The sequence below is a fragment of the Carettochelys insculpta genome, chromosome 8 (genome assembly GCF_033958435.1).
Source record: "Carettochelys insculpta isolate YL-2023 chromosome 8, ASM3395843v1, whole genome shotgun sequence".
NCBI lineage: Eukaryota > Metazoa > Chordata > Testudines > Carettochelyidae > Carettochelys > Carettochelys insculpta.
Genome location: NC_134144.1, coordinates 31,572,075 through 31,586,814, shown reverse-complemented (window position 1 = coordinate 31,586,814; position 14,740 = coordinate 31,572,075). Strand labels below are relative to the sequence as shown.

The window sequence follows — 14,740 nt, the reverse complement described above, 5'->3', positions numbered from 1 at the left end:
TTTGGAAATCATAAGAAAAAAATAATAGGTTTTACACTTGAGGGGGTGACCCTTATTTTCAGTACTGGTCTCCCACAGCCCCAAACTCATTCAAGTAGTAGTAAGCAGATTCTAACTTTTTTTCTGATACCCATAGGATATGTAAAAACTGTAGGAAATGTAAAACATGTAGGAAATGGAAAAACTAATTACGTTATAAAGGGGAAAACTGAGGAATGTCACAAGCTGCGGCATGAGTGAGGTGGAACTGAAGAGTCTGGCAAAGATGATTTCTGGCAGAGCTTGTGGCAGTACAAAGCTCTTGGATGAGACCAGTCTTGACCCAGCCAGCCTTCCAGGTACAGGACTTTCTCATACTTCAGAGCTTTGTCCAACCAAACCCTAAATGTTAAAGAGTACTTAGCCATTATATATATATCACTCAGCAATGCAAGTTTGTTTTTTGTATAACAAATGCCTAGCAGGGCTTTAATACTACGTCTTGTAATATTTAGCCACTGCTGAGATAATTAGCAGATTTCTTTGTGCTACAAAGGGGCATATACTATGTCTATTAAAACGTGCATCAAGTAGCAGTCCCTATTGATGTTCCAAATTTAGGGCAAATTCTGCTATTGTCATTTGGTTATAGAATGAGGTACATTGTAAAAGGTAACACTGGATTTATCAAAAAGAAAAAGAAGCATGCAATGTGGAAGGTGTTTTTTGGAAAAGGTTCATTTTTTGGTATGGCATTAAAAGGTTAATATAGGAAGAGAGGATATAAAATAAGACCTCTTTGGGTACCTAAATAATGCTCAGCAGCATTGAGCAAAGGAAACGATTGGGCAATAAACCGTGCCTTGCAGAAACACTAAGCTATTTTTTAAAAGTGCACTAATATTGCTGAAAATTGACTGCAGTTTTGCTCCCATGTAAGTCAGGTCCCTGGGAATGTTGTCGGATCAGTACTGCCTCTTCCCACCCCTGCTATTAATCATTACTTGCCTGTCTTGAAATCTCCCACGGTTTGGTCACAGCTCCGAGGTCACAGGCTGTCATTAACATTGATCTGAATAACAGAAATGAACAATACAAGCTGAATAAGCCTTTGTTGTATTTCTAAACAAATCTTCCCTGAATGCATAAACAAAAAGTCAGGATTAGCACCTTTTGCCTAGTGAAGGAACAGCAGCACTGTTTGAAATCTCAACCATCAACATAGATTTATTATCCACATTATACCTCGGAAGCCTAATATCATATAGTTAATACATAAAATTGAAAATGTTTTGTGCTAGAAAAGAAGCAGGTATCAGTATAGACAAATCACTCACTTTGCTTCGAGCTGGTGGTGACTTTACTGTACAATATAACATGTTCTTTATCAGGATATAAGTAATTATATAATCATACAGACTGAATTAATCTATTTGTCCACTTATAAGTGATTGCCGTATCAAGAGACCTATAATCATGGCAAGCATTCCAGACACTGTTTCAGCAGTTTCTGCTGCTCAGCTGCAGTAAAAAAATTAAGATTTATAGGGGCTACACTTTCACTTTAGTTAAACAACTGGCTACAACTATGTTTTATACACGTTAGAAGGAACTATGCAGCTGTGGAAAATGTTTTCATACAGTACCTCGTCCAGATAAAAGTATGATAATGCTTAAATGAAGAACAAGGACATTGCCCAATTCTAAAATTAGGGATGGGTGACATTATGTGGAAAATAGGAATTGGCCTACAGGATGTATATAGGTATATATAGGTATACCTCATCCCTCAAACACCAAAATGGAACAACCTTTAGGAAATTTCAGATAAGTCAAGACATATGTGTGCAGCTGCATGCACAGATGACATCTAATGTATTTCTTGGACCCCTGCCATCCTTATCCACCTCCCCCAACCAGACTTTTCCTGGACTCTTGGCTGATGTGGGCACTCAAAATGTTACAAACGTGATAAGTTACATTAACATCCCAAATCTTTCACCAGTTTGTCAGCTCTTAAAAACAAGTGGAATGCATTGCATTTGCAAGTCCCTAACTGAGGAGCAGGAGGGGAAAGAGAAGTTCAGAGAGGGAAAGAGGGGTCATTGGGACAGGCTGCTGTGGAGGATCAACCAAAATATGCGTGGTGTTTTGTCACGAGAACTTCTCAAGCCTTTTGCTCCATAACAATGGGCAGAAGGAAATAAAATATCTGTTCGTGTTGGGAGACTTGAGAAAGGTGAGTGGTTTGGAACAAGTGGGATGGCGCCATGATGACACCTCCCCTGCTGAGTTTTGGAACTGGAGTGTGATAGCAGAAGTAGATTCATACAGAAGTGGCTTTAGGAGCCCTTCCTCCCCTACCAAGTGCTGTGCTTGTACAGCCACAATCTAGCTCCATATTTGGTAATGATTACAAAACAGCTATTTTAAAACAAGACTTTTTAGAATACTGCAAACTATCTATATTCCTGACACTGGCCTCTTCAAACAAATTGTGGTTATCTCCCAAAGTAATAGGAAAGCAAAAGGAATGACTCACCGAAATATTTCTCGATGGCTTTTGACATTCCAATTGTAATTGCCTTTATTAACAAGTTCAAAAAACTCAGTTCTTCGTCTGCAATAAAACACTTAATTAGGAGACAAAAAGAAACCTCTGGGGCTTTGTTGTGACATAAACAGTTTTTGTGAGATCACAAGATCACTGTACCTCCTTCCTTAATGTTAGAAAATATGGAGGTGACAAGTTATTTAAATTAACCATTTTAATTCTGCAATATATTTTAACTCTCCCGTAACAATACCAAAGGTCTCTGATAATCAATATATGGTACATACACACATAACTACAGTGCACCTCAACTCTCAGTTTTTATGGAAGGATGCTATGTTTTGCCTGTAACAACATATGGCCAAGAGGGCCATGTGCCCATAAAATACAGTTTGAACCTCTCTAGCCTGGTACTCTCTCTGGTCTGGCAACATCTGTAATCCAGATGACTACTTATCATGGGCATGGCCAAGTTTCCCTTGGTCCCATAAAGTTTGTTTATAGACACCAGTCCTGGCTCTCAATATTGTGCACCGTCGTGTAGCTCTAATTTATCCCTAAATGTCTTCTAAGAGCCCAGTAAGCAGTGAAAGTGTTGGTAATGTTGACAATATTGACTTCCCATGGTTTAACAAGTTCTGTTGTTCGGCACAAGTCAGGTCCCCAGGGTGCCGGACTAGAGGGTTTCAACTTGTAAGGATAATAGCATTGTCATGTATGTACCAAAAGAAAACAGATACAGACCCAATAATATTTCATGCCTTATCCTTTTTCCTTACTTTTTCTGAGATTCACTAAAATGATGTTCTGAGTCTCTGGACTGTAGACCTTTACTATCTTTTAAGCCAACTTTATCTTTGAATGTGAATATATTAATAAATGTTTTTCTTCAGCCCCTCAAGTGCATTACAAAATAACTGAAAATTACATTTATTTCAGACACTCTTGAATGTCACTTGCATAGCTTTTTTTTGTTTTTTAAACACAGAAGTTACAAAATTGGTTTTCATGGATGCCAAGCTTAAGCACCCACTAAGGCAGTATTAAATTGTTTACTCACACATGGCTGCTTTTCACAGGATCAGACTTTCAGATACTAGAATCAATGTGGGGATTTAGTATGTTCCTTCTGCATCTGTTCCACAAGTTTACATCAACACTAGAGAGTTTTGTACACAAAACTTGAGGACCGTCTACACTTAAAATGTATTTTGTCAACAGAAACTGTTGACAAAAAAGCTATGTAGATGCTTCCAGGGGCCTTTTTCTTGACAGGACGGATCAAAAGATTGATCTTCTTTTATGTGTGGATGTGATCTGTCGACAGGGCGGATCAAAAGACTGATCTGCTTTTATGTGTAGACGTGATCTGTCGACAGATGTTTTCTTGGAACATCTCTTCCAACACTAACTTCTGTAGACAGATGCTTCTGGTGTAGACATGGCCCTAGAGATTAAAGCAGCTCCATTACTCAGAAGTATGTGGCTTACCAAAATGCCTTGAATCCTGTGTTTCCTTATTTGTGATGTCACTATGTTTAGAGTGGACGTGAACTGTTAGTTTGTTGCCCAAATAATATGTGAAATATGTGCCTAGGAATCACAAGAAACTGGGAATCAAAGAATTATCTGATTTTGCTCTACTAATTTTTCTTGTAAGACTTTGGCAAGGAAATGTGTATTAAATAAAAAATATAGAAGTCCACCCCTGCTGGCTGTGCTACAACAAGTATATAGCTGTCAGTGACAAGCTTATGTTAGCCTGATTTAAGGTCTATGCACCAGCTACTTTAAGCCATTAAAATTTTCACCATCACAGTATTTATTCCCACAGGGACGGTTAAGCCATCATGCCATGAATCTGTATGAAATAAACTAATTTTGTTTTCTGCTTGTGTGACTTTGCATTGTATTAGCAACATTTGTGAAATGCAGACTCTTTGTGCCACATTTCATGAAACTTAGTGAGTGTATAACGTCATCTTATCTTTTGCTTCATTAGTATGACAGCAAACTCCCCATTAAATAAAGGGGAGGATTCATACAATATCATTAGAAAAATGCTATGATTTGCCACGTTAGTGAGATATTTGTTGTTATTATATTGTAATGAAACCAACAGAAGGAGTTTAATTATTTCTGTATTTAATTCCATCTGTATAGATTCCAAGGCCAAAACGGACCATTCCATGCATCTAGTTTGACCTCCTGTGTAATACAGGCCATAGAACTGCCCAAATATAATTCCACCCAATTGAACAACATAAACTGTCATAAGTCAAGAATAGTAGTGAGAAGGCTCCAAGCCAGCCTTAACATGGTCGGATCCATTTAACTGCATGTCTGTTTTCCCCTGCAAATGGTCCTTGTGGTCTAGACTTAAAAGGCAGAGTGTGCTAGGAGAATTCTCCTTCAATAAGAACCATTGGACTTTTCTATAAGCAGGTAATTTTGAAACAATACAAAGAGCAGCAAGCGTCCACCATAAGAAACATTGTAATTGGCAGGTCAGTGACAAATACTGTATTGGCAAGAATTAAAATCCAAAATATAAAAGGTCTGTTGGCAGAGTAGTATCCAGAAGATGTTTTCAATAGACTGGATTCCATACATTACCTGGAGGTCACAGGAGATACAAGAATGTAATAGGCTGGCAACGAGTCTATTAATAGTGATATTAGTGACTGAGATAATGCAATCGATTGAAACCCTTCTACGAAGGAGAATTGTCTGGCTCTTGTAGAGCTGAGAGTCTTGTAGAGCTGAGAGGGTCCAGTTTAAAAAAAAATCAGCACAATACAGAAGAGGAGGCTGATAAATAATTTGGCCAGAATCACAGAAAGAAAACTTACTATAGAATAATTTTTGGTGAGGGCAATTATGTTGAGCCTATGGATGTAAGAGATGTTCATAGCAACTCTTGCTTCAGCCAAGGAGGACTGTATCTAATCCTGTTTGGAGCACGTCAGTTTTATTTCCAAATCTCATTGTTAATTTGTGAAGTATTTTCTAATTGTTGGCGTAGCACAAATTGCATAGATTATTTTGAGGTTAGGCAGTCGTGTGGACACAGTGTGAGAGACGGACAGTATTAACAGGGGGTGAGCTGTTAATGCAGTACTGAAACAACATAACAAACAGCCAGAGGTAGGATGGTTTGCCTCATTCCAATCAGTGCCCAATGGTATGGCATATTTTTGATGTACATTAACAGATTATATGAGTCTCAGAGAGGCCTGTAGCGTCAGAAAGAACACGGAGTCCTGTAGCACCTTAAAGATTAACAAATATATGTGATACGATATGAGGAAAAGATTTTTCCTGAAGTTCTTTGGAAACTTGGTTTGGCATCAAGCCACCAGCCCTCAGAACTGAGAAAGGAAAAATTCATATCCCTTTCCATACAAACTCAGCAATCAATAACTAAATGCCACCCAGTGAGGTGACAGTAAGGTGCTGATGCACAACAAGCTATTTTCTAATGCAGGAGTGCACAAAGTGGGGGACAGACCCCCTTGTGGGGGCATGAAATTTCGTAAAGGGAGCACAGCTCGATCAACTGCTGGGTCTCAGGCTCTTCCATGTCATTAAAATGTTGAAATAGGTTACTGTTTTTATGTATGTGTATTCACAGTTATATACTGATTAATACATTTTTTACATTCTACATACTTATTTTCTTACACATGCCAAAAGGGTTTTTTTTTTCACATGAAGATAGCTGAAATGTCTATTGGTTTGGATTACATGAGACAGGCTGAGGCGCCCTGTTAATTGCAGGGACAAAAAGTGGCATGTGGTATGAAAACGTTTGATCCCCCATGTTCTAATGTACTGAAATTCCTTGGGAATTGACTTGTCCAGTGTTGTGCCTGAGCAGGAGATGAGCTACTATTGCACAAGCGATTGAACTCCTCCCAGTAAATTCCCCAAGTGCATGCCAGCAAGTGGGATTCTGACACACTTTGTTGGAGGAGGTGGGATGCTCAGGAAATGTAAACTGAGATGTCAGCAATGGCATGTCTTGCCTCTGTATGTATGCCTGTAAAATCATGATTTACTCCTGCGTGTTTTTAGAACTGGTGTTACACTTAGCCTAGTTTGAGCCATGATAGGCAAATCAAGAAGGAATTTGAAGTAACTGCATTTGGGGGACACCTCCAGTCATGCTTGATCCAGTTACATTTTGCAGAATGGATCCTCATTTGATATAATCACATTTTGTCTTCAACAGAGCTATTTTGATTTACACTCCAAGAGCATGTGGCGCTGTAACTAAATACAGCTTTTTTTTTCCACAAATGATAACACAATTGGGGATTTGACTAGAAATTCAAAAAGGGCTACAGAAATATACTCTCCGGTACTTTTTGCCCATCGAAACAATCCTGTACTCTTTACGCATGAAAGTATCTTTGGAATCCTGTGTAGAGGAAATACAGGATTGGGCTGTGATTTTCTTCTTCAATTGCTTCAAGTGTGAGGACAGGACATGTCTTGGCTTTTTTGAATGTTAAAATGAAACACATATAGGCATATGAGAAACTTACATTAGCCTATGCATTAAGTGTTAGACTAAATGTCTCCTACCATAATTAATCACTATCTTAACATATTACATACCCCCATTGGTGCTTTGTGGGTCATTAGACAATGCTCTTTGGATTTCCATTTGTCAAATATAAAAAAAGCCAATACTTACTCAAAATACAGAGTGAGATCTGTTGCCAATATTGACTGCTTCAGAAGCTGCATAAGGTCACTGTATTCCTTAGAGGACAAGTTAGCAAAGATGTTGTGACCCTGTAATGAAAGAAAGAGAGAAGGTAAAGGGCTAACAATCATTATGGATTTTTAAAAGATTTCTAACACTATAACCTCCCCATTTTGCTACAGACACTTTATTTTATCATGGTAAAACCATGACAAAATAATACAGTTAATGCTACTTAGATTACATTAGGAAAGCAAGTGCTAGCCATTATAATAAAAAAACTGGGTTGTGTTTCTTAACTCTGCTAAAATTACAGCCTCTAACAAACAGATCTGTTTTTGGTCTAACTCTGCACAAGACCCACTTTATGGAAGAAAAGCTATAGATACATCTCAATCTTCGCTTTTAGCAAATGTTTCTGGAACCATCCTTTGTGGATTTTTAGTTGTGCTACCAACAGATTTATGTGTGCTGCAGCTCAAAGGCATGCAAACTGCTGTTGGAACAGTCAGACACTAAATCCATTTTTCATTCAAAATACAGTCTCTCCACTCACCCTGTTTTCCACCATCTCACTACAGATTCAGCCTTTAGTCACCCAGACTAAGGAGAAGCTAAGTTTGTGGTCCCTACACCTGTAAGAAGGGTTACACTTCTGGAAAAAGTTTTGCTGCCAGAATGAAAGGGAACGAATTATTTAATGTGTTCTTTTGGAGGAGGAAGATAATACTAAAATTTTATAGAGACATTTCAGATAAGGGGGAACACAAAGCCCATCATTCCTCCAGAGAATACAAACAATGAAATTTGCAGTTGCACATGGTTGAACTTTAAGCTAATCCTGGAGTTTATAACATCAGTCACATACAATTACATTCACATATTAACATCATACTTAGATATTGCTTCCTACCCTTAGATATCATGATGTTTTTAGTAACTGACTCTAATAGTTGGCTACAGTATAATTTTCATACTCAGTATGTACTGCCATCTAGTGCTCAGGAAGAAGATTAGAACACTTTAAAGAAAACAAGAGCTTTCCACAGAGAAGGGGCCTCTCTTCTTCCTCTAGTAAGGTGACCATAGCTCCCTATCCGAAATATGGGACAGGGAGAGGCAGTTGGGAAGGCAGCGCTCTGGCTGCGGCTGCCCAGGGCTGACCTCTCCAGCTGCCCGACACCTCAGGGCACCAGGAAGGAGGGGGCAGCCATGTGGGTGCTCCTCCCAGCTCCCCTGAGGCACGGGGAGCTGGGAAGGAGGCGGCAACCACTCTGTTGCTCCTCCCAGCTTCCCCAAGGCATGGGGAACTGGGAATCTGGCCGGGCGGCAGCCGCGCCACTGGGCTCCCAGTTTCCCTGTACCTTGGGGAGCCAGAAAGGAGGAGGCAGCCACTCCCCCACTCCGTACCCCGACATACCTCTCCCTCTGCAGGGCCCCCTACTGGCTCCCTCTGGTGTGGCCAGAGAGCACACAAGTATGTGCTGTCCACGTGGTCTCCAGCCAGCAGCTGTACCTGCATGCCAGCAGGGGGACGAATATGTGGCAATTAGTCCCTTTATTAAATTAAGTCCGGATGCCTCTGTGGCACCTGAAATACAGGATGGGATTGATGGTCACCCTATCTAGTGACTTTAGTCTTGTAAAAGATTTCCTGTCAACTGTGTGGTGGAAAGGTAGGGGGAATTCCAGAAGACATTTAGTTATAGACGACAACTTAGATACGGTGTACAAAGAAGAAACCAAACCAGTATGAGATCAGAAAGCAGCAGTCAAAGCATAGAATTACGTACTAGTATATCTGAAAACCACTATAGTCAAGGTTTAATTGTTTGCGAACTATTTCATAATGTACTCACAGGGGTAGCCTTGCAAGTCTGTAGCATCACAAATAACAAGCAGTCCTGCAGCACCTTAAAGACTATTACATTTATTTAACAGGACTACTTCTTATTTCATAATGTATACAGCAACACTAACACAGCACAAACCACATGTTCACATCTGTCAAAGGTGCCTAGAGCATATTCAGGTGTCATTTTTTGGTTCACAGTAATAGAAATCTAACATACATATATATATATATATATATATACACACACACACACACATATATACATATATATATTTCTGTGACATTTTCCTTCAGAAAACACAGACTAGAACAATAAATAATAACATATGGAATGTAATCTAATTTCAGCCCACTTGAGTGAGAGGTCCACATACTTGGTGCACACGCTGACCTGAATTAATAACATCTGCAGTTTGAACCTGTCTAGTCCGGCACACTCTTATCCAGCAACATCCATCACATGGAATGATTTTACTTAGCCATATGTCCACTTATCATGAGTGTGGCCAAGTGTCCTGTGGTCCCACAAAGTTTGTTTACAGCCATCAGTCCTGGCTCTCGGTGTTCTTTGTAGTTATTTAGCTCTAATTTGCCCCTACTTGGCTTTGAAAAGTCCAGTAAGCAGTGGACATATTGGTAATGTGCTAGACAACATTGGCCTCCTGTCGTCTGGCAAATTCTCTCATTCGGCACCAGTCAGTTCCTGGAGGGTGCTGGACTAGAGAGGTTCAACCGAGATTCAGAGGGTCTGGACTTGTTCTCCTTCCAGTTTTAGTGTGTTAGGTTCTATCTACGAATTTTTTATACAGACAAGTAACAACATTCAGAATGTAGGCCTTAAAATAATCTCAGAGTGAAGTGGATGGAGTTTCCAGGGCAGATGATGTTTGGATGATGAAACAGGAGTAAGTTGAGTAGGAAACACTTTACCTAGGAAGGTAAGAAGTTTTTTGTAGATTTGTGGGGATTTTTCTTTTTAGGCCCACACATACCATTAAATCATTTAATCTGACCTCCTATACCACACAAGCCCTCCTGTTTTGAGTCCAATAACTTGTGTTCCACTAAATCAAATTTCCCGAATGGCTTCCAGTCTTGATCTGAAGATATCTAGAGATGATGAATTCACCGCTTCCCTCAGTAATATGTTTCAAAAGTTAATCATGCTTCATGTAAAAAGAAAAAAAAATATGGCTTGGTTCTCATTTGATTTTTGTCTGACTTCTGCTTCCAGTCATTGGTTCTTCTTATGCATTTCTCTGCTCGGTGAAAGAGATCATTAGTACCTGGTATTCCTTCCAGAGGCATTTATCAAGTCTTGGTTTAATCTCCTTTTTGATAAATTAAACAAACTGAGCTCTTAGCCTGGGTCTACGCTAGCAACTTTTCTTTGATAAAATGATATTGCTCTCAGCTGGTCAGTAATGCTGACTCTCTCCCAAGGTAGGCAGCGCCATGTCAAAAGGAGGGCTTATAGCTACCGTCTCTTGGGGAGAAGCCCTCCCATCAGCATAGGTAGCACGTGCACTGAAGTGCTGATGTGGCACAGCTGCACGATTATAAGTATAGACAAGCTCTAAGACTCCTCGCATGAGACATTTTTTCCAGCCCTCGTTTAGTTTTTGTGGCTCTTCTCTGCATCCTCTCCATTTCTTTCAACATCATTTAAAATATGTACAGACCATATTGGACCCACCAGTGCAGTATACAGAAGTAAAATCAACTCCCCAGTCCTATTCACTACTGCCTTGTTTATACATCCTTGGATTGGATTATCTGTTTTGCCCCACCATTGCTCTGAGAGCTTATGTTCAGCTTTATAACCCTCAAACCCTTTTCACTGCCTTCCAAGATACAATCCCTCACCCTGAATACATGGCCGGCATTTTTCTTTTTTGCATAATAATGAAGATATTCTGTAATAAGTCAAGTGCAAAACATAGAACCTTATATGATTTATTTTTATAACCAGTGTCTGCCCACTGCCCAGTTCCCCTTATCATTACCCACTAGTTTATCCCATCATGCATGCAATTAAAAAGTAAGCGTTTTGAGGCATATGCCTCCTTATATGTTTGGAAGCTCCCAAGCTACTTTGGGTGTTACTGAAGGCTATGTAATAAATCCAACATCAGTTATTAAAAATACAAAACCAAACACACTGTACATATTGTGGTTGCCCATAAAAGGAAAGCAGGTATGATGCTTTCAAAGTTTTATTTTTGCAACAGAAGGTGAGTGTGACAAGGTAAACACATTAGCTGGAAACGATTAAGAGTTCCTGGGCTATCGAACAGCTGAGAAGGATATACATAAGGAAGATGAATGATCTAAGGGGGATAAAAGAGGCAGGCATGTCCTTTCCTCTGTCTGAATGAGGCAGGGAGAGCCTCATGGGAAAATAGTCAGCAGTTGCAGTTAGATTGTTTTGTTGTGTGTGAGCTTTGTGGTAGTTGATAAATGCTGCCCAGAGGAAAGGGCCATTAACGGAGTTTGTGCATGGGGTGTTTCCCTGTAAGTGAAACAGATTCCCACCCTACAGTGAAGGAAATAACCCAGTTAGTCTGTTACCTCACTTTGAAGAATCATGACAGCATGATTAAAATGATGGTGCTCCAAAGTAGCAAAAGTTCCATAAAGTTGAGCCAAAGCAGATCCACTCCTAAAACAGAACAAGGGACAATAGCAATTAGCATCTGCCTTCTTACCAAATATATTTCAAGTGTTGTCGTCACCCAGCCACTTTCAGATACGGTATCTGGAAATGGAGAGATGTAATTCCATAGCTCAACATGCTTGTTTATGGCTAGACCTAATTAAAACTGTTAAATCTGCTTCATCAGCTAAGGATTCCTCCTGCATAATACAGAAATGTTGGCTGAGCTTTACAAGAACACCTAAGCGATGGTGCACTATCACTACCTGTGATAACAAGAATAAGTCTGAAGTTTCATTCCAAATTGGGTGACATGTGTTTACATTACATATATTCCTCTTAGGGCAGAGACTGTCTTTTTCTTTATGTTTGCCCCAGTCCCTAATACACTCATCCCTTGCTATATGAGCACAATTGGTTCCCAACTTTCTGCTCGTAGGCGGAAACTCGTAAGCGGGATACTAAATCACCATTAAAATAGAATGTAACAGTCCCTGATTGCTTCCTGGTGCTCCCACCTTGGGGAAGGAGTGGCAGCAGGTGGCGCTCCTTTTGAAAGACAAGTGAATCTTGGGTGAGGGGGCTGGGGAGGGTTAAAGGCTGGGGGCAGTGTGAGGCTGTGAACGGGAGAGAGGGTTAAAATTTGGTGGGGGGTTGGGTCCGGGGGGGAGACAGGTGGGGGGGTTCAGGCTGCTGTGTTTTGGGGCTGTGGGGCAAGTGGAGGGCGGGAGCTCAGGCTGCGGGGCTGGCAGAGGGGTCTGATTGCCGTGGCTTGGGGCCATGGGGCCGGCGGTGGGGTCAGGCTGTGGGGCCGGCAGGGTGTTTATGCTGCCACAGTTTGGGGCCATGGGGCTGGCAGGGGAGTCAGGCTGCAGGCCGGAAGGGCGGTCGGGCTGCCATGGTGTGAGGCTGGCGGGGCAGGCAGGCTGCGGGGCCATGGGGCTGTTCAGGCTGCCGTGGTTTGGGGCTGTGGGGCCAGCAGGGGGTCTGGCTGACGTGGTTTGGGGCTGCAGTGGGGCTCAGGCTGCAGGGCTATGGGGCCGGTCTGGCTGCGGCGGTCTGGGGTGTGCAGGGCTGGCGGGGGGTGTCAGACTACAGGTGGTTGGAACCGCAGGGAGTGGGGTAAAGCTCATATTAGTGGGGGGGAGTTCACTCATCGAGTGAACTAAGGCAGGTAAATGTGTCCCTCGTTTAAGTGAGTACTTGTAAATAACTCGTTTAATGAGGGATGAGTGTATATTTAATAACAATGATACAATTGCGAAATTCTTCTGTAAAAGAGTCTCAAGGGTAGTTAAATTCCTGTCCCTGCCGTGGGAAATACCCACGTGATTTTAAAAATACTAACGAGAAAGAGGAAGCAAAAACAGAAGCTGAAATCACAGAAATTTATCATTCTAAGACGATAGTTCTACTCAGGGTGACAGTTTATACAAGGTAGTTCCACAATATGCAGCATATCATCAGAAATTTGAAACTGAAACTTTAAAGGAAGAAAAACTATGAAATGTAATTATGAAATTGAGAGTTTTGGAAGGTGCAGGGTTGTGGGATTGGACTGTCACAGGAGACTAATGTTTATCAGTATTTCACTTCTGGGACTCAGCCTAAAGCAACAAGATACGTTTTCTTTCCAAAGAAATGAGTACGGGAGATTATGCTAGAAATGGATAGCAGGCATCTCCTAGGAGCATATGCTACAAAGCTGTCCCATACTGATATTTAATCATCGGGGTAGGTGTAACAGAGAAGGGGATGAGTGGGAAACATCTTCCCTAGAGAAAACAGAGCTGAGGTGTACTAACCGAGCAATTTCAAAGAAGTGTGATGTTGCTTCCATCAAACACCACTTGATCTTTCATCACACAGAACACTGGTAACTTGGCACTCAGATGAAACTAGAAAATGTGAGGCTTAACTTTGTAAGTAAGCTTGGAAAAATAAATCATAGCTACTATTATGAGAGGTACGATTTCTGTCTTCAGAGGCATTTTATGTGTGTGTCATGTCTTCTCTTAAATGCCTCCAATAATTTTGTATGGCATGAGAAAAAGAGTATCCGCTTAATACAAAGTTATCAAACAACAACTGGAAGTGACAGCATTCAAATGCTGAAATCTTCTGTTTCAAACTTCCCAGGAGAAATCCTACACAACATTCCCATAGATAAATGGTTAGTTTAATTAGAGCCTGAATTTATAGATATTTCAGTCCTACCTAAGACTCACCTTTGTGAATTAGGAACATGAACATCAATCAACAGTTTTGCCATTTTGCAGCTTCCCACCTTTACTGTTTCTCTTCAAGACTCCAGCAACATAAAGCAACTGGTGATGCTTTGCAACCTCTGCACCAGCAGTCCTGTCTCTTGAGCATTGCAACTGATTTTTCTTGCCTTGTCGAGTTACAATCCAGACAATATTATTGTTTCATTGAGAATGAGCAGCAGCTGAGAACAACAGCTGAAGGAAATGCTAACTGGGCACATAAGAAGCATCAACATGGATGGAGCGTAATGAGGCAGTTTGCCTTAAGAAACAAAGCAATCCACGTATGCTACACACTGTGGCACACAAAACAGACATCAAAACACTCCAGATCCACAAACCAGTTAGTCAACATTTTAATGGAATGGGGCATTCTGTCAATAACCTCAAGGTATGTGTGTTACTGAAAAGGAATTATTGCACCGTTTTGGAAAGAGAAACAGCTGAGCTGGCTTTTATATTCAAATTTGGCACATAAACACATGGTTTAAATCATGACGGGAACTTTCTGAGTCACTATAGGGGCTCGTCTGCATACTTGGCTCAATCTAATTCTTGACCTTCCCCCCGACCCCTCCACTCTCTGATTTACTCACCTTCGTTATCTTTTTCCGATTTGTCCTCCTTGCTTACTGTTTTTGGTTCTCTGTGTCTTAGATATTGAGTCTGTTCTGGTCTGGCTATGATCTGAAGAAGTGAGTCTGTCCCACGAAAG

At 40.8% G+C, this 14,740-nt stretch overlaps 1 protein-coding gene across 4 annotated transcripts in view; it reads right to left on the bottom strand.

Annotated features, from left to right (window-relative positions):
- The window catches only part of PDE11A (phosphodiesterase 11A), a 245,113-nt gene that overhangs the window by 34,782 nt on the left and 195,591 nt on the right, over positions 1–14,740 (bottom strand). For all 4 annotated transcript variants that reach the window (XM_075000771.1, XM_075000768.1, XM_075000770.1 and 1 more), the window contains 4 exons: positions 11,674–11,764; positions 7,236–7,336; positions 2,522–2,599; positions 984–1,051 (listed from right to left, as the gene is read on the bottom strand). In XM_075000771.1, the coding sequence (XP_074856872.1) occupies positions 984–1,051; positions 2,522–2,599; positions 7,236–7,336; positions 11,674–11,764 (338 nt within the window). The remainder of the gene's footprint in view (positions 1–983; positions 1,052–2,521; positions 2,600–7,235; positions 7,337–11,673; positions 11,765–14,740) is intronic.